The sequence below is a fragment of the Vulpes lagopus genome, chromosome 3 (assembly GCF_018345385.1).
Source record: "Vulpes lagopus strain Blue_001 chromosome 3, ASM1834538v1, whole genome shotgun sequence".
In the NCBI taxonomy this organism is placed as follows: Eukaryota; Metazoa; Chordata; class Mammalia; order Carnivora; family Canidae; genus Vulpes; species Vulpes lagopus.
Window position 1 is genome coordinate 110207490 of NC_054826.1, and position 24300 is coordinate 110231789.

The 24300-nt window shown below is 40.8% G+C and overlaps 2 protein-coding genes and 1 non-coding gene across 12 annotated transcripts in view; 2 read left to right on the top strand and 1 right to left on the bottom strand.

Moving 5' to 3' along the window:
- Positions 1-24300, bottom strand: part of TNRC6A (trinucleotide repeat containing adaptor 6A) — a 106502-nt gene that overhangs the window by 32034 nt on the left and 50168 nt on the right. For 6 of the 10 annotated variants that reach the window (XR_005986861.1, XM_041749422.1, XM_041749421.1 and 3 more), the window contains exons 5-11: positions 19185-19601; positions 6285-8864; positions 4754-4930; positions 3453-3628; positions 2243-2275; positions 587-667; positions 204-255 (exon numbers count right to left, since the gene is read on the bottom strand). Coding sequence is in view for 9 of the 10 variants with exons in the window: in XM_041749422.1 (XP_041605356.1) it covers positions 204-255; positions 587-667; positions 2243-2275; positions 3453-3628; positions 4754-4930; positions 6285-8864; positions 19185-19601 (3516 nt within the window). In the remaining variant the exon portion in view is untranslated. Of the gene's footprint in view, positions 1-203; positions 256-586; positions 668-2242; positions 2276-3452; positions 3629-4753; positions 4931-6284; positions 8865-9642; positions 9779-19184; positions 19602-24300 lie in introns of those variants that run through there. The other 4 variants (XM_041749427.1, XM_041749428.1, XM_041749426.1 and 1 more) reach the window with 3 other exon arrangements.
- On the top strand, positions 14177-14280 carry LOC121488463. The gene has a single exon (XR_005987091.1). It is a non-coding gene; the product is annotated as a U6 spliceosomal RNA (small nuclear RNA).
- Positions 14493-14863, top strand: LOC121487564 (60S ribosomal protein L37-like). Its single transcript, XM_041749429.1, has one exon. It carries the CDS (start codon positions 14525-14527, stop codon positions 14816-14818), a length of 294 nt encoding a protein of 97 aa, XP_041605363.1. The 5' UTR covers positions 14493-14524; the 3' UTR covers positions 14819-14863.

Consider the following 24300-nt stretch of genomic DNA (forward strand, 5'->3'; position numbering starts at 1 on the left):
CACAGTGATTTGTACTTAGAAGGCAGTATGTGGCACTCATAATCTATAGCACCCTAGTGTATGCTGAGATAGGAATACTGTGATAGGAACCCAGGTCTCCCCTTGCCTGGTCCAGGTCAGTGCTCACTTAGAAGGATCACATCACCGATATATTTGTCCATCAATAATGGATACACACCCAAACTGATTTAACTTTTTCTTACCTCCGGAAAGATCCATCTTATTGCTCTGTACATTTTCTTCGGGTGAGTCTCTCTGAAGCAAGAAAACACATTGTGTTAGCGGGCCTTGACTTATTAATGAAAATAAAAATGAAAATTTTTACTTTATTTCAGTATTTGTCAAAAATCAAATGGACCGCAAAACTCTTTTCACTGCCTAATAAGAAAATTTTAAAAATAAGATATGTGATTAATGTTTTTAGCTAAAAGTGTAAAAAGACAGAAAGCTTCATGGCCAATTTTACTCTAACCTCCAGCATATACATAAAGACTCAAAGATAATTTGTTAAGAAAACAAAAAACTCATGTTAGGGTAAATTTACAGACCATCACTCAAAGAAGGGCTGCTATAAAAATACACTTACCGAAAAACTGATATTTGAAAACTGTTTAACGAATGGATTTATCCATGCTTCTTCTTGTTTGTTTCCACCTTTCATGGTTCCCTTTGCAAAACAAAAGAGTAGAAAGCTGCCATGGCCACCTCTATTGATCTAGGTACAGTGATGGATTAATAAAACTTCAAGACAATTCCCAATTCTCATCTTTAGCCAATTAATTTCTCCTCCAACCAACTTTTAGCAGAGTTGTTAACAATTACAAATCAACTTATTTAATTTTCAACTTCCTTTGCTCCAGTCCTCTGGTATAGCTGTAACGTACAGAGAAATCTCTAACAGCAAGCAGTCAGAAGGAAAAGACGGAAGCAAAGGGCCTTGATGATCCACAAAAAGAAAAAAAAAAAGGTCCTCACAATAACGAAGAACTGCTCATCACACAATTTCCAGTTTACAACTGGACTATGTTCTAAGAGCTTAATTATAACCTCGATTTGTGGCATTCTCATAGCATACCAAAGTAAAAGTACTCGTTAGGTTCCTCAGGTTAGTCCAAAGAAACCGACATAACCCACGGTTTAACTACGCTATGTGCAGTGTACTGAAAAACTACATTAAAAAAAAAAAAACTATTTTAAAATTTTAATTTGTGTCACTGAGAACACAGTACTCCAATGGCAGCTGAGCTGGGGGTTCCCCCCACCCCCCTCCACCTTGGTGCCAGTGCCGTAGTTGGCTGGGCACAGACAGTACAGAAACGCCTTTGAGGCACACTCTCAAGGAACCACGAGCCTGGCTGTCGGGGAGGCTGGATGCCACAGGGACCAAGGTCTCCAATGAATATGAAGACCATGGGGCTGTTCTTGGTCTGACCTTAATTCCCCTTTCCCGTTGCTACCGCCTGTTCCTTCCGACTGTGGGACAGAACACAGTTTCACGATCCCCCCCAAGTGCAGGTCTCTGAAGCAAGCACCTAACCCTTGCCAAGGTTTCTGAAGTCCTCCTTGATTCCTCTGCCTCCCCCTGCCCTCTTGCCTAACTGGCTGCCAAAGCCTCTGTCCCTCTGATTTCGAAATGCCTCTCTACTCAGTCTCTTGCACTACACATCCACTCTGGTTTGCCAGTTCAAGCCCTCACTTCTCACCCGAATGAGTGCAGAAGCTTCCTGACTGAGACTCCCCCAACTCTGGTCTCTCCTCTGTGCCAATTATCTTTCATACCATCACTGGTTAGCTTTCTTTAAAGAAAGTAGTTCTTAAAAGCCCAAGGTCATGTTGCCTTCTATGCAATTTCATTGGCTCCATATCTTAGAATAAAGTTCAAATTCTTTGGCATGGTATTGAAAATACTTTACAATCTAGCCTTAATTTAACTATAGAGCCAGATGTCCTATCACCTCTTTCAAAAATTCTCCACTTTAGTATGTCAGGCTACTCTTTCCCTTAGCATATCCCACCCGCAGGCATCTTCCAAACTCAAGTGGCCACTCCTTAGCGCTCTCCTACTGTCCCACACTAGACTCTGAGTTCCTCGAAGGTGCAGCTCATTTTCCTAGTGTTTCTGAACCCCCAGCACCAAGCACAGTACCTGGCACACAGCAGAGGCTAAATAAATGTTTGCAGTTGCTTTCTAAAAGATTTTTACTAGCAGAAACAAAGGAGAAAGAGTAAAAAGGCTACACACCCTTTCCCTTCTCCTTTTTTTGCCACTCAGACCCTGTAAGGAAAGACAAAGTCACAAAACAGCATGGTCCAGTGGGAAGAACACAGGGTTTGGAATTAGAAGACCTAAAATTAAGTCCTTGCTCTGTCACTAGTTATGCATCTTTGGGCAAGTCACCACCTTTGACAGTCTCAAATTCCTCATCGGTATTCTACCTCAGAAGGTCATGAGGATCAAATGGCTTATGTAAAATATGGGAAAGCATTTCATAAGCTATATGCAGTGGCAATAGGCAAATTCAGCCAAATGCAACATCTTTTTAAATGAAAATGGCAGGTCCTAGACTGAGAATCCCAGGATTAAAAGGGAGGGACCCTGGTAGCCAGCTAATGGAACTACTGGATATTTGACCTCTAAGATCCCGGGGGGTGGGGGTAGGGGGGTAGGGGCGGTGGGTTGGTGGCGCACACCAGTTTTCAAATAGAGTGAGGCGGAGAGAACCACCTGAGGTTCTGGGCACATATTTTGAAAATGGTCCCCAAGACAATCTGGCACCAGCATCCAAAACCACCTCTTAAGAGACAGTGCTCTACATCAGTGGTTCTCAGCTCTAGCTCTGCATCAGAGACATATGGGGTCCAATTTCCAAAACTACAGGAGGCCTGGGATATAGTAAGCTGTACCTGTAACAAATGCCATAGGATTCTGATGTACTCAACATGTTTGGGAATAAGATTTGTCCACATATCAGAGGAAAATCAAATGGCTCATTCCTAGGGATTTTTGTCACAGGACCTTTAGGGCTAGGGGAAGGGATACAGATGGGGGATGAAAAGGGAAGCCACTGATTCTGGGAAAAGGGGAGGGCTGGGGACTGCGGGTGAGGCGGAATTGGAGATGAACTGGCAGTGGGGATGGAAAGTCAACATGGAGATTTGCCCTTCTCTTCACCCCCACCGCTGCAAGCCCACCCTGGGGTGAGGGGCTGTCCCAGGCAGCACTGGTGGAGGGGGAGGAGGAGAGAAATCCCAAGCTGTAGCAGTGGGGAGAAAGGAAGTTCCTGCGGTCTTATGGCTTTCTAGGTGGCTGCCCATACAAAAGGCTATACCTAAGTTGGGGACTGCCTGGCCTGTACTCATTGCCATAAATGGGCAGGAAGAACATAAATTTCCTGAGGGTAAACTACCTTTGGAATTGAAAATTTCAAGGGCTTTGCCCTTGAAATGTTTACCTTCGATGACATTTTCTTTGTATATGGAGGCCAATTTAAAGATGAGTTAAGCTCTTGAGATGAATTACTATTCCACATTCCAATCTCTACATCCTCTTCCTCCTCCCAGCCAGTGGGGCGATTTCCAGGCAATGGCATATCATCACCACACCAGCCATCTTGCATAGATTTTGGCCCTGATTGTGATTTGTGATACAAAGAGAAACATGATTTAATCAAACAATTCTTTCTGGAGAACAAGCACTCATTATGGGGGTGGGGAATCTAGGAAAAATCCCACTTTTATTTCCCTTCACAAATCTACATGGTAGGAATCTATGTTTTATACTTGAAGTTTCCACTAAGCAAGATTTTTTTTTTTTTTAAGTAATCTCTACACCCAACATGGACCCTGAACTCATGACCCTGAGAGAGCAAGAGTCTCACGCTCTACCACCTGAGTGAATCAGGTATGCCTGGGTGGCTCAGTCAGTTAAGTGTCCAACTTTTGATCAGGTCTTGATCAAGCCTCCCACTGGGCTCCCTGCTGGGTGTGGAGATTACTTTACGGGGGGGAAAAAAAAAAAAAAAAAAAAAAAAGGATGGAAGGAAAGGAAAAAGGAAAAAGGAAAAAGGAAAGGAAAAGAAGTATCTCCCGTTCTTTTTACAAACAGACCATTCTTAAACATGGCCTTCTTGTTCAAACTCAACAATCTGTATGGCAACACACAGGGCAGAGAGGATCGAGGAAATTTCAAAGAATTCATTTTGATACATATTTTCAAAGAGAATGGCCAAAAAGTATTGCAAGTCATGAGCAGAAAGCATCTCAACTGGATACTCAGCTTTTGGAATTCCTATGGGGACCCCACATACAACTTATGGGATAGTAATGATGTTCATCTGAATGTTGAATCAGGTCTTTCCTGAACTTTTTTGATTTTCTGTATAATATTCAGGGAGTAATCTGGAACTGAGCCAGACAGTTTGGATATGCATCCACATTACTCTATATCCTGTCTCTAATGCTGGATAACATGAAAGTTGCTTGATTAGGTAATCTGATTTGGTAAAAGAGAACTTCGATTTGGTGAAGTAAATGCAAATCCTTATAGTTAACAGTTCTAAGAAAAGACAAGAACATCCAGAAAGCTAAAAAGAGCAAACAAAATTACAAATTCAAAGAAACAAACAGTAAAATCACATAGTAGGATACACAGATACATTTATCAATGATACAAACATTATTTGATTATTTAATTGTAGTCAACAAGAGATCACCACTGTGACAAAAGAGCCACCAGGAATTATCAATAACTTACCAGATTTGCTTAATGCTTGAGGACCAACAGAGCTGGAGCCCCACGTGGATGTGTTGGATGCTGCAGCAATGGGCTCCCCCCAGCTGGGACCACTGTCTATGGGTTTACCCCATGCTGAAGTACCATTATCCACAGTTGTGGCTGGAGTAGAAGGCTCCCCCCAGGGCTCACCCCAGCCTTTAGAAAGTGTGGGAAAAGAAGTCATCAGCACAAGGTAGGGTGGTGCAGGGCAATAAGGAGTACTCAGGGAACAAAAGATGAAGACGTTCATATTCACAGACTGAATAATGATGCTGCAATGGGCATGGGCAAAGACAATGGCTTCTGTTTTATGCAAAGAAAACAAATCATTTCCCACATCATAATTTAACTACCGGTGTGAATTTTTTTTCCACCACCTATTTCATAACTGCCCTCTGGGTGTAGAGCAGACTTTTTTTTGAATGACCTTTATTATGGCAAGTCATCCTCCTTTGAAAATGAATTTAATTCCTGGAAAAGTCAAGTCAATCTGAGGCAAACCTAGTAAATCCAAGCAGGTAATCAAGTTGGGCAACAGTGTACATAAACAATTTTTACCATAAGTGCAACCTTTCAACATCACTATTCTGGGGCAAAAAAAATTAACTACAATACCAACAATAAGTAGACATCCTACTTTTATACACACTGGACAACACTTCTTAAAAATCCTGAGGTATCAGGTTGTCCAATGTAAAGCCATAAACAACGTTCAAAAGAACTCAAACAGCCTTTTCCTCAGATGAATACCTTTTTCTTCTATGAATTAAATCCAAATACCATAAACTATCCTGGGGGAAAAAGAATTAGACGCTGAAAGGTTAGCTCATGAAAACATTCCTATCCCTCCAACGGGACTGCTTATTATTCCATTACCAAAGACAATGCATTCCAATGACACTTAATGAAAATGTCGTTGTCAAAATAATCTGCAGAGATAGGAATTAGCTCCTTGTTATGAGAGTGGGAATATGTGGGAATACACCAGAAAGGTATTATCAAATGTTTTGAGCACACAAACATACACACTGTATAACTAATAGACTTGGATTTCATGCCTACTTAAATAAACCCCTTCCAAGGCCAAATATAGCACAGGGTATTTAGAGAGTATTGTACTTGGATGCTGGTTTTCTTTCTGGGGATACTGTAATCAAATAACAAAACAAAGTAAGTAATGACTTGACTCAGAAGAACTGAGAAGTGTAGAGCATCCCCAACAGATACCACTTTCCCAACTCTACCTTCTGCTGTCTTCCTAGCAGAGAACGGAGTGTGGGAGATTCACAACCAACATGGCCACAGACAGAGCTCGGTTCCTGATGTTAAACACCTTGCCTATTCTTTTCTTCACTAGAAGCTCCTCCTGGGTTGGGGGGAGGAGGGAAAGCCCTTTGTGCGCATATGCAAATACTGTTAAATCTTACAGCACCCGGTACACTGAAAGGAGGCTTACAATACTGTGAAACATTTTGTTAACACCATCAGACTCCATTAAATGAAAACTTACCAGAGCCACTGCCTGCCTCTTTGTTTGAGATGGCACCTGCAGATGGTAGCAACTGGTGTACCTGTGCTTGCTGGTCTGAACGGCTGCTGCCATTTGGGACATTTTTGTTCCACATGTTCACATTTTTGTAGTTGTATTTGCTCGGATCTCCCCAAGCTGAAGTTCCGTCATCGATCTCCATTTTGCGACGTATGGATTCTGGGGATGGTTCCTCCCAGCCTGTGGGCTCTTCTTCTTTTGTTGGGGCTGGTATAGGTCCTCCCAGCCAGCCTGTACCAGGAGGTTTGCCTGTTGCTGGTGGGATTCCCCAAGACCCGACAATGTCTTGTTGCTTGTTCCAGTCTGGAGAACTGACTGGCTTTGACGAATCTCCCCAACCTAGAGATTGATTAGACTTTGGAGGATCTCCCCATCCCTGGGAAGGATTAGGTTTAGAAGATTCATCCCATCCTGACGAATTATTTGGATTTATGTTATTTCCCCAAGAAAAAGAACTAGTTTTACCAAGTTCATTCCAACCAGAAACAGACCTGTCACTGTCACTACCTCCTGAGCTAGATTTCTTATTAGCCTCACCCCAATGGTTACTCCTTGACGTTTCTCCCCAGTTATCACTGGCAGAAACGGACCACCCTTGGTTTGATTTCTGTCCATCACCCCATCCCTGTTTGCTCTTTTGCGAATCATTCCATGCGGACTTCTCTTCTTTGCTGTTCCCCCACTGATTGCTCTTGACCATTCCTGTAGCAGCAGCGTCATCTTCCCATCCCCCCTGGCAGCTTGAGCCTTTGGAATCTCCCCACCTCAGAGCAGGTTTGGGATCTCCCCACCCCGATACAGATGAGGTATCATTACTAGTAGGGCTAGTCTTATCTGTACATGCCCCTGAGTTAAAAGTCTGTGTTGCAGAGCTTCCCCAGGCCTCTGTCCCATTGTCAGTCTTTCTTTCCCCTCTAGGTGACGTTTCCGTATCCCAGGCAGTATTCTGCTTAATAGGAGTCTGTCCCCAACCAGAGTTGGAGAGGACACGTGGATCCAAGTCAGTTCTGTTTACGATGCTTTGGAGTAATGTGTGCTGATCAATTTTTCTCCGATCTCTACTCTGATTTTCCCCAGTTGCTTTCTCCTCGAGGCGTCCAGTGCTTTCTGTACTACCTTCACTCTCCACTGTACTTCCTGTTTTGGCCCACACGCTGTTCTGCTCAGTTGTCTGAGATGCAGCAGAAGCCTGATCCTCTTCCTCAGTAGATTTCCAACCATTTGTAAACTTCTTACCATTGCCATTTGCACTGTCATTGGAATGCTGATTGCTAGGCAGTTTGCTCCATTCCACGCTGGGTATATTAGTGCCAGTGTTTTGTGCAGGAGTTCCCCATCCTCGTCGACTTCCTCCAGAATTTGCGCCATTTCCACTTCCCCACGATGCACTCTGGGAATTCGCTGCCCCAGACTCCCACACACCTCCTTTATTTGTGTTCACTTGAAAGTTAGTGCCCATAGGCCCATTTATGCCAGGCTGCATTAGAGTTGCATTCACAGTGTCACCATTAGCTTGGCCGTTAGGGCTCGAACATTTGTCTCCAGAGTAATTAGAACCATAGGCACCCCACGTAGTACCGTAAGAGCCTCCACTTTTTGGCTCTCCATTGCTAAGATGAGAAAGGGAAGTGCCATTCATAACCGATGGAGCCTGTATCTGAGGATGATTCATTGTGCTCACACGCCAGGCCCCTGTATTACTAGGCAGTTCGTTATTCTGTACTGAACCGGAGTTTGGTAAACTAGAGGTCATAAAGTTAGTAGTGTTATTTGGTCCAGTCATCTCAGTGGTAATATTCTGAGGTTGACCACTGAATGAAACCTTCTGTGTACCACTTACTTCAGATTCACAAGTTTCCTGAAGGCTTCCCCAGGTACCATGGGTGGAAGAACCACCCACTTTAGAGTTAATACTCTGATTGTTAGGCATCTGGCCTATGGTACTACACTGAATATTGATGCCAGAACTACCGCTCCCTACAGGCCCTTTGAGGGCAAGTCCGTTGTTGTCTAATACTGGCCAGGCACCATGGTTGCTAGCTGAATTCAAAGTGCTTGGATTTAACCCTCCATTTGATGAAGAACTTACAGTGCCCCAAGCATTCATTCTATTGTTGCTACTTTCTGATTTGCTTTCAGGAGCATCCACAGAGACCTGACATGTGCTTATTATGGCTCCATGGGAAAAACCCCATGGCCCAGGACTACTTCCATGGCCCACATTATTGCTGCTGCTACCAACCACAAACTTGTTTTGGGAACCAAGTCCAGTGCTATTCCGAAGGCCATCTTTTTCACCACCTGTGCTCCCTGAAGCCATGATAGTGATGTTTCTCTCTGATTCAGAACTGGAGGCAGAATCAGCATCCATACATTCTGAAGCCAACTCTGGATCACTGCCAGGGACTGAGGGCCATGCTTCTGTCTCAGGGGAGTCGTTTACAACAGCATTCTTACAATTTGTGCTAGAGTCACTCGGAGAAGACACAGGTCCCCGCTGTGAATTTTCATAATGGGATCCTGAAGTACTGTGGTTTATATCTAGAATAAAGGAGAAACACAAAAACTATGAAGCGTTTGGAAAGATGAGAAATATGTTATAAACATATGTGGTTCCTCGACATTAACAAAATTTGATACTTGGCAGTATGGTTACAGAGGCACTGATTATATCCCAGCCACCAACTTTCCTTATCTAGTCATTAATTCCACATGGGCAGGGTATTTTGCTGTTTTATTCACTGATGTTATCCTATGAGCCTAGGGCAGTACCTGGAACACAAGAGTCCCTCTCATTAGGGATCTGCTGCTGAATGAACAAACTATTACTTATCAGCAAGTAGAAGAATTTTAGTGTCAGGAAGAATAGGTTGTAGTAATGTATTAGGATAATGAAGCAACCCAGGCCTAGAGGCCTGACGTGGGAAAAAAAAAGGAGGGCTGGGAAGGAGATGGGTAAGGACAAAGGAGCAGGACAAACTTGACTAAATGTATTAGAAACATATGAGAAATCCTTTCCTGTCTTTCCTTTCTTAGAGGAGCTTTTTCACACAACGGTTTTGGGTATTAGAACAAGTTTATAAAAACTACAAAGCCTTTCTTTCCCATTTTATTTCCATTTCATTAGTGTTTATGTTCAACCTGAAATACTGCATGCAAGTGCAAATATTTTTAGTTGCATTCTCCTTCATAAAAATTTAATTTACCTTCATAGCCGTATTTTTTAGGAGATCACAGAATTATGATGATTAAAAAAATCAAGTGCTGACACTGAAAATCATTAATGATCAGTCATAGAATCCTATAATCTTGGACTCACCGCTATACATTATCATCTAGTTATCTTCCTGCAGGTAGAGGGCAGGCAGTTCTCATGCTTCTAATACTTCCCCAGATTCATTCCTCTCATTCGGTTTAAGGATCTGGTAGTTAAAACTTCCTCAGGGATATTAACCTGCATAAGATGTCTGCATTTAGACTGTCTTTAGGGGGTTGCTTATGTTGTAGTTTTCAACTAGAGTAGTACTCAGAATCCTACGTAGTGCTTTTAAATAACATACATGTTCAAATCACATCCTCACATCTCAGACCTAATAAACCAACTGCTAGGAGTTGCAAGCCTAGAAAACAAATGTAACTCACTACCAATGTACTGCAAATATAGAAAATCAGGTTCATCTTGCATCATTTTCTCTCAAAGCACAATCATCAAACATAAAAACTAGGAGTTAGAAAGAAGAGCAGAAAAAAGACTAAAGAGAGACTAAAAGCGTATACATAATTCACCAATTACATGAATCTTAAAGTTCCGTAAGAAACTCTTATCTCCACTCCCAGTTTGGGAATCATTTTTTTTAAGCTGTGAAATGAAGTTTGTCATCATCTTTCAGTGCCCATGAGAAGCATTTTCCTCATGAAACACAGGATATCGAACAGTTTGTCTCATGGGGTAAAAACAAACCAATATATCAACACCGGCACCAGCAGTATCATCAATCAGGACCACGGATCATGTGTTTTCTCTGCATTTTTGTCACTGACTCCTTGAAACAACCTAAAGCACAGGATACTACTTTTACTTTGTAGCTGGGAAAATAAATGAAGGCCCAGAGGCTAAGTTACAGAAAATCAGGTGAGGAAAGCAGGATTCAGCATTGAGTAATAAAGCAAGGTGGCTAAATACATTGCTGGAACTCTGGAGACACCAAGACTCAAGTCTGGGCTCTCTGCAGCAGTTGTATGACCAAATTTGCACAACAGGGAGACAGACAGTACCTCTTTACCCAGCTGTTAACTATACTGTCCTATGTGAAGTATTTAGTTCAGTGCCAGCTTCAAAGAAATGCTCCACCAGTGGCAGTTTGGTATAGTGATTAAGAGCACAACTTTGTAGCCAGACTGCTTGGGCTTAAAAGCTGCTCTGTCATTTCCTAGTTATATGATTACAGGCAAGATCCTCAATCTTTCTGTATCTTAGTTTCCTCATCTGTAAAGTGAGAACAGTAATAGCACTTGTCTCAAACAGAATACTAACTCCTGAATCATTCCCCCACAGATGCCTATTCCTAAAGGAGAAAAAAAATTCTGCTTCTTTACTGGTTTTCTTCCTCTCAGTAAGTTTCCTAAAACCTAAGATTTATCCTTGCTTGCTTACTGTGCATGGCAAATCCCAACCACCACTGAACCCCAAATCCATCTACTTTTCTCCAGATCTAACAACCAAGCCACCATCACCATCATCAGCACCTCAAAGACGTCAAGTAAAAGTACTTGTTGCCCATTATTTGTTTTTTCACATGTATGTGTATTTCTTGCCGCTTCCACAGAGCAAGCATAAGAAAGGAAGATTGAGAATGTTCGACAAAACCACCTAGGCTGAACACAAAAGGACAGACCTAGAATTTAACAGTGCAGCAGCAGAAGCATTCCCATACTGACAGGAAAAGGCAAGGTACTTGGCATCAACACTAATGCTCAGCCTTGCGCTGGGAGTACTGACCAATGAAAGAGGACCCAGAAATAAAGGGTAAAGATAGTGGAAAAGAAACAAAAGAAGCTAACATGTATGAAGCAATAGTTTTCCTATATACCAGAAGTAGTTGACAAGAAAATGTAATTGAGAAAAGATCCCAACTCTAACAGCCACAAAAATCACAAAGCAACTTAGAATATGGCTAACAGGGATCCCTGGGTGGCGCAGCGGTTTGGCGCCTGCCTTTGGCCCAGGGCGCGATTCTGGAGACCCGGGATCGAATCCCACGTCAGGCTCCTGGTGCATGGAGCCTGCTTCTCCCTCTGCCTATGTCTCTGCCTCTCTCTCTCTCTCTGTATGACTATCATAAATAAAATAAAAAAATAAAATAAAAAAAAAGTTTAAAAAAAAAAAAGAATATGGCTAACAGAAATATTTAAAGTTATATGTGATTGCGTTTTATTGTAGGCCACAGAAGACAACTTGATTAAGTACAGAAACTTGTTCCTGAATAGGAAGACAGAATAATATTATTTCTTAAAGTGTAATTCAATTATAAGAAATTACTAACAGGAGTCTGTAGCATGGATAAAGTGACTTAAAAATTCATATAAAACATGAGAGGATGAAAAAGAAAATCTCAACAGTGGGATGGGGGCAGGGGGAAGCTGTAGGGTCACGCAACAGCTAACAAGTGCTGCACTGCCAGAGTAACTAAGCTTCAGCTGCATGGCATGAGTAAGCCAGGGAGAGACCCAAGTATTTATCAAATGTTAGTATTTTAAATCAGTAGGAGAGAAGGAATAATTCGATACTTTAAAAAGATTTCTTAAAATCAGACTATTTATCAAAAATAATCTCATCTGATTGTGTTAAAAGATGAAACCAAAAAGTTATCAGTGAATGAGAATTTTTTATACCTAAAAGCAAAGAAACCACAAAAAGAAAGGATATAGATTTGATTACTTACCTAAAATGTGAAGTCATTTTATGTCAGAATACATCAAAAGCAAGAAAACAAGCAAAAACCCCAGCAAACAGCAGGATCCATTTTGCAAACCAAACTTTATCTAACCTTTAATGTTAGTAAAAATTTCTCTCAGAATCTGGTCATAACCTAGTTCAGAGGAGGCAGGGGAAGGTGGTCCAAATTTGTCTTTTGCTATATATTCCTATGTATTTTAGGAAAATGAAAGACATCATCTCACCATTGATAAGCTAAAATTTCATTTTTAATCTGAAAACTACTTGATACTTAAAAAAAAAAAAAACACCCAAAATTCAAAAACTGTGTTTCAGCCAAGGACCTTTTGGTTATGAAAAACATGTAGCTCAGATAGAGGTGGGGACATCCCAGTCCAACTAAAACTGTGAAAAGAACAGGACTCCTCAGCAATCGAAACTAGTATGTCTCACAGAGACACAGACTCTTTCAGAACTGGGAGAGGTGAAAATTTTAATGTTTCCCTTACAGACAGGAAGCTAAAAACCCATCATCACAAACGATCCAGAGGATAAACGCAATTATTAACAATTATTAACAATCCTGTTAAGTTTTTCCAGGAAATAGTGAGAAACAGTAGACTGTGAAGCCCCATGCTGGTGGGAGGAAAGGGAGACAGCTGAGTTTTACTGAGCGTGATGCAAAATAGAAATTTTTACAGACTGCACTGATATTAGGCAAATGAAGATCTGGAAGACTGAGCATTGCCAAAGAGCACTGGAAATCCAAAATAATACCACAAGCTCCTATTTTCACACAAAATTACCTGAGGAGAACTGGGGACAGCTCCAGCACCACACGTCAGAACAACAGCGCATTTCTATAGCACCTATTCACAAAGATCAAAGAGGGTATGTGGGGGCAGAGCAAAGACTGGCTATAATTCAAGTGATTTGTAAAGAAACAGTATCATCTGCTCAGGAATAATTTATATTCAGGAAAATTCATTTATTTTTCTTATTAAATATACAGCATGTAAGAAAAATAAACACGTGCCTTCTGCCTTGAAGGCTTTCATTCTCACCAGAAGGGGAAAGTCCTTCAGAAGTAAATGTACTTTGGTTTTAGAGTAATTCTGGGGAAGTATGACACAGTATCACTTGGGAATATGAGAGAACCTGACATGCACAGTTTCAAACAGCACTCAGTGACAAAGTTCAAAATGTTTCTTTTGGTTATTCTGCCTCTAGCCCAGGGGCTGGCAAACTCTTTCTGTAAAGGTCCAATTAGTGAATATCTTTAAGTTTTGCCAGCCAGATGGTCTCTGTGGCAACTACTGTGCCATTGTAGCCTGAAAGCAGCCGGAGCTAACATGTAAATGAATGGGCATGGCAGACTTCCAACAGGACCTGACTGAAATGGGCTGCAAACCGTCCTCTGTTCTAGATAAAGATGACAAATGCAATACTACCATCCAAATGTGATGCATGGATCATGACTGGTCTCTGGTTTGAGAGATGAGGTGAAGGTGTTCGGGAGACAGCCATAAAAGACAATCTAGGGGCTGCTGCTTTAGACCGAATGGCGAGTGCCTTCGGCCAGTGGTGATGCCTAAGCACACAAGAGAGGAGGGCTGAGAGACATTTAGAGTTGAAATCAGCAGGACATGGGAAACCAGTCGCCTGGGAGACATGGAGATGGCAAACATGATTTTAAGATTTCTAGATGGGAGGTGATGGGTGTGCTAACTCTTGAACAACAGAACCCAGAAAGACATGCTGGCAGGACAAGGAGTTCAATTTTGGATGTGTGGAGTTTGAGGGGCCCAACATCAGCTGAAGACATCTGGAAGCAATGAATCTAAAACTGAGGAGAGATCTGAAGCAGTCATGGGAGAGAATAAAATCTGAAAACTAGTTGAGTAAAAGAACAAGAATGGTGCTCGCTTTGGCAGCACATATACTAAAATTGGAACGATACAGAGATTAGCATGGCTCCTGTGCAAGGACTACACGCAAATTCGTGAAGCGTTCTATATTTTTAGCCCCGGTGGCTCAGCAGTTTAGCACCGCCTTCAGTCCAGGGTGTGATCCTGGAGACCCGGGACTGAGTCCCACGTCAGGCTTCCTGCACGGAGCCTTCTCTGCCTCTCTCTGTGTCTCTCTCATGAATAAATAAATAAAATCTTAAAAAAAAGAAAGAAAAGAACAAGAATGAAAGAGCTTTAAGGAAGAGGAAGTGAACAATAAAAAAAAGTAGGTATCAGGGGTCTGCAGCGGAAACAAGATGACGAAGGGGACGTCATCGTTCGGAAAGCGTCACAATAAGACGCACACGTTGTGCTGCCGCTGTGTCTCTAAGGCCTACCACCTTCAGAAGTCCACCTGCGGCAAGTGTGGCTACCCTGCCAAGCGGAAGAGAAAGTATAACTGGAGTGCCAAGGCTAAAAGACGGAATACCACTGGGACCGGTCGAATGAGGCACCTAAAAATTGTATACCGCAGATTCAGGCATGGATTCCGTGAAGGAATGACACCTAAGCCCAAGAGGGCAGCTGTTGCAGCATCCAGTTCATCTTAAGGATTTCAACGATTAGTCAAAATAAACGTTCTGGTTTTAAAAAGTGAAAAAAAAAAAAAAGTAGGTATCTATAACAATGAAAAAGGAAAAGTCTGTTACCACAGCTACATGTGAAAATCACTAAGCTTGGATTTGACATTCAGAAAACCAATGACCTTAGTAAGAGCTATTTTAGTCAAGTGAGCAGGAGCCAGATTACAGAGGACTGAAGTCATGCATTAGAGACTACAGACTACTCTGTAAGAAGGGGAAGGAGAGAAAGTCTACATGTCCTAGAGACTGGGGGTTTAAAAATTTTTTTAAAAGATGACACAAGCTTAACTATGTTTATAGACTAGGGGGAAAGGGTACCAGTAAAGAGCAAGAAGTGCAAATTCCACGACATCAAGGATGGATACCACATTGAAAAGACAGTAAAGAGCACAGATGGAGGATGGTATTTTCATCTTTAAATGTCTCTGGAAGGGCATCTAGGTGGCTCAGTTGGTTGAGCATCTGTTTTCAGCTCAGGTCATGGTCCCAGGGTCCTGGGATCGAGCCCCCCACATCAGGCTCCCTGCTGAGCAGGGAGTCTGCTTCTCCCTCTGCTCTACCCACCCACCCCACTCATGCTTGCTTTCTTTCTCTGGAATAAATGAAATCTTAAAAAGGATTGAGGTACTGATAATATGGATAAAAACTTTTTATTTATTTTTTCATTAAAAAGGCCCCATTTCTTGGTCATTTATCATTCTAGCTCAACTCTCCCAGAGATTGCCTAAAAAGAAAAATTCAAATGTAGTAAAGGCTGTAAAGAGTAATAGAGACAAAACCCACATACCCCCTCCCTTAAATAACTAGTATAGAAAACTCCTGTGTACCCCTTCTCTGATCACATCTCCTTCCTTCCCCACTGGGTCACTAAGTGGTAATCACTCAAAATGCTCTATCTGAACTCATCCCTAAGCAATATAGAAGCTTTATATTTTATATAAATGCTATCATACTATAAACAAACAACGGCATTCTTGGGACAACTAATGGAAATTTGAACATAAACTACCTATTACAGGATCTGCTTAATGTGTCCCCCTTTTGCCTAGGAATGGATTGTGGTATCATGATTGTATAGGAGACCATCCTTATTCTCAGGGAATTTCCAGTATTAAAGGTGAAGTACACTGAATGTGCATATGTATGCATATGTATGTACATATGATGGGGAAGGTGTACATGTCTGGTCGAAGAGGAAGGTGAGGGTAAGGGTGGAAAGGAGGCATGCATTTGAAGACGGGAAAACATAAACAACTGCTGGATCTGGGCCCAGGGTACATGGGTATTTTTTCTCTATTAACTTTTCGGAACGCATGCCAGTTGGATGATAAAATGTGAGCTGGAACACACGGGTCCACAAGAACAACACTGCCAAATGAGCACCCCCACATCCTCTATTACATAAAGAGCTGTAAGTCCCCCAACTTCAGAGTTATTTGGGCACTATCAGAGCCGGATACCGTGAGGCTCTAGGAAATCAATTGCAGAAGAGAAGTCTCAGTGTTGAATGAAAGCATCACTAGGGGTCTAAGGCATAGCTACAGACTGGCCACTGAGCCCAAAAAGCCAGCTGGTTTGACCAGGGCAGGTCTCTAAAGGCTTGTAAGGTACCTAGGCAGGATACAAAGTCACTACATTTACCCCAGTTCCTGTCACTCCTTTTCATCTTCTACCTCACTTACCTGCTAGCCTGAGAAAGTGCGTGGCTTAGGATCTCTGATTTATAAAGTACCTCTTCTCATCCCGGGACTATCCCTGCTCCCTGACTGCACTGAATGAATGAGAACTGAATTATGTGAGGACAAGGGAGGAGCATCCAACACACTGCACCTCTCATTTTTATCATGAAAACTTTAAGTATCTGTGTACGTATTTATTGTATGTTATTGACCTACATATCAAACCTACTCCATTCATTAACTGTATTTGTTCCGGAAACAAGTGAAACACAGATACAAAAATAAAAAGTTAAGATTACATTCACATAGCTCTGAACTACCTGTGGTTCACAACATACAACTTTTGTGTTTGTGGACTCTTGATCACGCTTTTTATAATGGATACTACACTGCTCTTCACTGATCCATAACCTGTAAGAGGAGGACTGAATGCATTAATTCAGTGTGTGTGTGTCTAAGGAGCACCCTGTTAGAGTCAGTCACTGGATCACTATTGTCATTACTGTTGTAAATCACCCTTAGAGGCCGGGGCAGACATAACAGTCTAAGAAGAAGACTTCCCTAGTTCATAGACATCCATTGGTCTCTTAGGTGGCTAAAGTTGCTACTACTCCTAGCAGCATCTACACAGATATTTTAAGTTAAATATGTGGCATATGCTGGAAAGTGGAAATTCACAAATTTTTTTTAAAAAGACAAAAACAAAAATCTAGTTTTTCTGCAGTGCTCTGCCTTCGTCACCCACATTAATTCTGGACATCAGCCAGACTGCTGCATTCTCCTGGCTTCATTCCCCACCTCCACATGAATGCAGTGTCCCTTCATAAAGTCCTCTGAGAAACAAGCAGGGCATTTGTATTTTTCAGCCTTTGTTGAAGACTTCTTCCTATGCTCACATAGGCCTTCTTTTTATCTGAATGCACATCTCTAATATTTTTGGGATTTCTGACCCTAACCATTTTTGATAAACATTTTTACACTATTTTTCATTTCAAAAACAGCTCTCTTTCATTTCCCAAATTAAAAGTGGTACTCAACATACCACTTTCTAAATTTATGAGCCCATTTCCCTGGTCATTTTGTTAAGTGTAATAACCACCATTGTTTAGCTCTTAATAAGTATTCAAGCATTCACTGTGTGAATAACCTCTCCTAAGGCTTCGATCACATTTTTAAAATACATGCCCATGACCAACTACATCATCTGCTTCCAGGCTGATTTCTTGGATGAACTTCAAATTAACTGCTTGGTGCTATATGTAATATGTCTAAACCAGAGTCTTCTTCCTGAAAAGTACAGGTCCTTTCGTAAAAGTTTGGGGGAAGATAATTCATTCAGTACCTAAATGTCAGGCACTAACCACCGTGCTTAAACACTCACATAATTTAATCCTCAAAGCAACCATATAGGTTGCGCACTAATGTCCATACTTTATAGCTTAGAGAGGGCTGAGGTAAATTAAGCGATTTGGCCAATCTCATACAAGGTAATAAGTGATGACGAGTGTAGTATTAATTCAGGGTGATACTGAGTTTGTATCCCGTCCAATAATAATGTACTGCTCTGATTATCTATGCTAGAGAAATCACATTCATGTCCTCTTCCTCCTTACCTACCACATCCAGTATGCTGCCAAAGTACAGCAAGGCTGTTACAAACCCAGCTCTGGAATCAGACAGATCTTGATGTAACGCCAGCTCTGCTACTTATTAGCTGTGAAGTACCATAATCTAAAGGACAGAGGAGTCCTTGATATATTTAAGAGAGCAGAGACAGAAAGTAATTCTTGCTGGGACAGTTAGCAAAGGCTAGTCAGATGAGATGCAGACCCACAGAGCAATAAAGTAACATGCCCAAGGGCAGAGACGCTGGTATGTATGGAACTAGGATTTAAAAACCTGGTCCATTTGGCTCTGGAAACTTTGTTCATAACCAGTATATGCTAGTGTTTTCATGCGTGGGAACCTTGATTCTATGTGGCTTGTAGTAAATGCTTCAAAATAGTTTGATAAATGAATGGACAAACAAAACATTAGAACCTATCAGAACATACTGCAACAAATTGGCCTCTGAGAAAACCATAATCACATACATTTTCTCCCTCCCCATCATTACTGAACTCAGAAAGGCCCTTCTGTGGCAATCACTGAGTACCATGTGCTATGTGAATACCATTTCCGCAAGCAACAATCTTTCTCTGGCACAGAGTAACTGAGTAATCATGGGCAAGTTATCGAATGTCCTGGTGCCTCAATTTCCTCTACTGAAAAGTGAGGATAACAATTTATGCTTCACAGGGCTGCTGAGGATTAACTGCAATAATATGTACAACCGCTTAACACATATACTGAGGGGGAGGTGAGGGGTGCTTAATTTTAAGTGTAGACTTATCGATTTAAGCTTTTATAAATTGCTTGTGAAAATGGGTAGAACCTGGAGGGAGGGTGATTAAAATAATCATTTAAAAAGTAGAATGGGCAGTCAGTTTATAGGAAACATTTAAGCATTCCCAATTGGTAACTTCCTGCACGGAACTCTAATTTTGCAACGCAGATACTGATGGACACAAATACATCCCCAACAAGCCATGAATGTATCAACTTGCTGTGCTAATGAGGACAGTTGGAGTCTCGTAAGAAATGCCTTCTCTCACCTGACTGGTTTTTGCTGTTCTGCACCTCTCCGTTATTTTGTGGCTGTTGATTTGTTAAAGCACTGCTTTCTGACTGGCTGCTTAACACTTTAACAGCAGATCCCAGGTTTGCTGCTATGACAGGAAAATGCTGACCCCTCTTTAGAAGCTGTTTGTGTTCCTGGTGGCGAAATCGTGGTGGTACTTCCCGAGGATACCGAGGCAAGGCCTGTGCTGGCTGCGGCTGCTGCTGTGGCGGCTGCGGTGGCTGCTGCGGCGGCTGCTGTGGCTGCTGTGGCGGCTGTGGCTGCTGCTGCTGCTGCGGATTGTTGGCTGTGGCTCGCTTGGCATTATTATTAGTGCTGGTTGCTGTGGAAGTGCCGTTATTAGAGTTGGCAGGCTGAGGCTGGCTTACACTGGGCTTTATCTGTTCTGGCACTAATCCCAACAAAAGAAAAGGGGTGGAAAAGATTAGCCAGTAAAGTGTACCTCCACAGTAAGCCCTCTAAGTAAAAAGGCACTACGAAAAACAACCCTAAAGGAACAGAAAGTTCAAGCGTGCGAGGATATCCTCATTCACAGGCTCAGGTTTTCTTAGGAGAGAGTTCAATTTTACTTCTGCAACTACTCCTCCAACAAGGGGACGGACACCATCGGCATCCCCTGGCTTGTATGACAGCTCCTGCGCACCAGCTTTGGCCCGTATTATTTCAATCAGAGAACAAACACTGATTGTATAACTATGGAACTCACAACAGCTCAAAGAGCAAATGTGGGGAATCAAATTTTGGTTATCCTAAAAGAACCCTCAATTCCCTGTAAACTATTCTTTATCTGCCTCATTTTCAAAGTGTTTGGTCCCTATTCTTCATCTCTGAAAGACAACACAAGAACAGATAGAAAAGGTAGAAAACAATCTGACAGGTTCTTTACAAAAAGGCAAAGTTCACAGGATTTGTTGTTGTTAAAAGGTAAAGTCTGAATCAAATAAGACAAACTCAGAATGGAGAAGTAAATACAAAGATTATAGAATGAAATCTATAAAACTAATCAAAACTGGAGAAATAATGTAGATCCCCTGTCTTAAGCAAATCTGAGAAACAGACATTTGTCTACTGTATGAACAATGTGCGATCATAAACAATGGATTTCTAGACTCTTAAAAGAGATCAAATAAGTAAACAAACTAACGCAAATGCCTTAATCTGGTAAAGATACACCCAATCTCTAAAACTACAGAGACAGTATGGTATATGAACTTTTGGTGCCAGATGGACCCAGGTTTTAATCCCAGTGCTGCCTTTACTAAGTTTTGTGTCTTTGGGCAAGGTGTATATACCAGACTGAGCCTATGGTCTCCTCTATAAAGTGGAGATAAGGAGATAACACCTATACCTTGCAAGGCTATCCTAAAGTTAAATATGTTACCACTTACAGAGTACCAAATACAAAGCTAGATGAATAGTGGGCATTTTTTAATGACTGGCACAATACCACCTTACACTTTCGTAATAGTTGAACATTTCTGTGAGAGTTTGATGCATCTTTACAGATGCCACTGTCAGATAAACAAAGTGAAACATCTCCATGTGACCAGTGAGGAGACTCAGAGAAAAAGCTGTTCAAGGGCTGAGAGCTCCAGGCCTGAAATTAGAATAGCCCACCACCAGAACTGGATTATCTCTGCGTCCTTCTCCTTGCCTGTACAGTACAGGCAGTTCTGGTCTGTACCCAGCACAATGTAAGAACCCAGTAAACAGAGCTATTCTGTGGGCCAAATAAAGGCAGTATTTGTCAAATGCTCACAATGTGCATGACACTGTGATAAAGGTGGTCACCAGTATTGCTTCTAGTAGCCACCCAAACCCTGACACCTCTCCCGGACCTACCCCTCCCACCCTTCCGCCCCCCCCCCCCCCCCCCAATCCTTGCTCTAAAGGTCCCTTCACTTGGCAGTCTGGCCTCACTACCGCCTTCTTTCTCTGAGCCACTGGTGAAGTTAGTCTACATCATATCACTAATATATTGTTAATACATGATCTAGCCTCTTATTTTTTCAAATATGACTCTGATTATTTCTAAAGCAATGCAAGCAAATTATCATTCAGGAGGAATTACATGAAAAATCAGACATTCTATCTACTACTTCGAATCCTTTCCATTCTTCTTGAAGGCAACTAAAAAGCTTCGTTTTAATAATTTGAGTCAAGTACGTTCTAGGTTTAATTACTTTATGAATGAAATTTTTATCTCCCAGATAATTTAATGTTCCCAGAAAGTACCAATAATGTATATTCCTTTTTAACAAGGAAAATGAGGCACTAGAATATTCTAAAGTACTTCTGAAATCAAAAAAAGATAAAGTACATGTAGCTATGAAATCATAAAGGACACAAAAACTCTAACTCAGCCTTTACATATTTAGTTTCAAGCTCAGCATGGTATCTGGCAATTGAATGTAACCTTATAATACTTAAAATACTATCCACAGCTAAAAATACAGGCTTGCCTGCCACTTTATTACTAGGAGGAAAAGAAAAGAGTATAATAAAGATTATAATAATTTAAAACCCAAAAAAGATATTGTTTATATGAGATAGCTACAGGAAAATATTCTTTAATACCTTCAAGGAAGTAGAAGACAACCTACAGACAAACACTACAGGCCTACGTGGAGAATGTATGTAAGAACCTCAACACTTCATCCAAAGTGACCAGAAATTCAGAAGCAGTATTTACATCTGTCAGCCAGCTGCCCCATTCCTACCTCAAATTCAGAGAGCTGCTGTACTTACCAATAAAGTATCACAGGGAAAAAAGGCTGAGATAGTTCTCTTTTCTGGGGCCAGAAAATTTCACCAAAACCAGTAAAAACATTAAGATAATGTAACTATTGATTATAAAACTGAGCTAAATAATCTGAAGTGAAATCTCAGATGTAAACATGAAACATACGAGAAGAGTAAAGAGGAAGTTAACTGTGTGTAGGTAGGGGGGTAAGGATGGGGTTGCTGGGTAACAGATATAATTACTGAATATTTTGGCTATTGTGGACGCACAGTTAAAATTTAGGTTAATTATCAGTAAATATCCAAACCACTGAAAAGAGAAAAAGGAAAATGAGAAAACAAGAAAACTCAATTCATTCGACAGATACAGAAAATGCAATAAAAAGAATTATTTTGGAACTGCAATTAATATTAAACACAAAAGGGATCCCTGGGTGGCGCAGCAGTTTGGTGCCTGCCTTTGGCCCAGGGCACGATCCTGGAGACCCGGGATCGAGTCCCACGTCGGGCTCCCAGTGCATGGAGCCTGCTTCTCCCTCTGCCTGTGTCTCTGCCTCTCTCTCTCTCTCTGTGACTATCATAAATAAATAAAAATAAAAATTAAAAAAGAAATTCAACACAAAAGATGATGTTGAGCATAAAGCCCCCAAAATCTGTAATCAAAATAAATGTGATGAATTAACAAAAATAATAATAAATGTGAATGAATTAAATTCACTTGTTAATAAAAGCTCTTTTGTTAAGAAAAGAAAAACCTAAGGAATATACTTTGCAAAAATCACCACTGAAACAAAACTATATAGGAAGTTGAGGGGGGGGGAAGTACAGAGACTGATATAGAAGCAAAACTGCTAACAAAATTTAAATAAAAGTAATATTAATATCAGGTTTAAAAAATTCAATCATAAAAGCATCATAAAGAATGAGATATCTCACAATGATAGAGGAAAACAACTAAAAAGATATAAACAGCTAAGAACACTTATGTACCAAACTTTAGTTATCAAAACATGTAAATCCAATGGAGACAGAAAAACTGAAAAAGGAAAACTATCTACTATAAAAAATAACACCTTTTTTGACAAATACCCATGGAACAGTCATAGAAAGTACATACACACACACAGACACCCATACAGCACTAAAGAAAACACCACTAAATTGCAAAAAGTACAAATAATATAGGTGGTATTTCTGGATTGCAATGCAACCACATTAGAAAACAAAGAAACTAGCTAATATAACTGCCTTAAATTTTGAGCTAAAGAAAGAAATATCAGAACTGTAGGATTATCAAGAAAATATTTGTGAAAACAATACACATAATAAATTTTAAGATACCACTAAACCAGTGATCAAGGAAAAATTTCTGGTCTTTATTATTTTCAACAAGTAAGAATGAATATGAAGCATCTTACACAAATTAAAAAATGAACTGGAGGAAGCAGAAGAAGGAATTAGTGAAGATAAAAGTAGCAACTGATGACTTTACAAGTGAACTAATAACTTCAAGGCATGACTTCATGAAAAAACTTAATTTTAAAAAATGAAAATGGAAAAAATGAGATGATTTTCTAAAATTAAGGTATTTCTTTAGACTCAACTCTATAAATAATTTGCAAAGATGGAGGAGGGATTTAACACTGACCTCAAAAGAGGGAAGAAAATAAAGATTAATTAGCACAGAAGAAATGAAGGGATTGATAAAATCACCCATCAGGATCAGACAGTTTGATCAATATTCCCATACATTATTTTTTGTTTTTTTATTAGCACACTTTTAAGAAACATGTAACTCTAAGTCTAATGCTATTTAAATTGTTGAAGAGCACAGAAGATGGAACACCAACACTGTTACAAGTTGGACAAAATTTTAGTAATCCAAAACAATGGGGGGGGGGTAGAATATAAATAGTGCCAGGGATAAAAAAGACATAACTTCAAATGTAGAGATTCTGGAAATACAAGAAAATGTTATGTACAATCGATACCAATAAAAACAGGAAACCCAGCTAAATGGAACAATGTTCCATAACATGGCTTGGCACACCTTTCCAGTAAAGGGCCACAGAGTAATAAGCATTTTAGGTTTTGCAGGCCATACAGTCTCTCTTGTAACTACTCTGCTGTTGTAGCACAAAAAGTTGCCACAGACTACACGTAAATGAACGGATGTGGCTGTGTTCCAGTAAAATCTGATATATAAAAATAGGCAGTGGGCCAAATTTGCAAGCTATAGTTACCCAGTGTCTGTTCTAGAAAATATAATTTACCACAATGAGCTCACAGAAAAGATCCTTTAATAGCAGAAGACACCAAAAAGGTTCTCCAAGATTTACCTCTCTAAA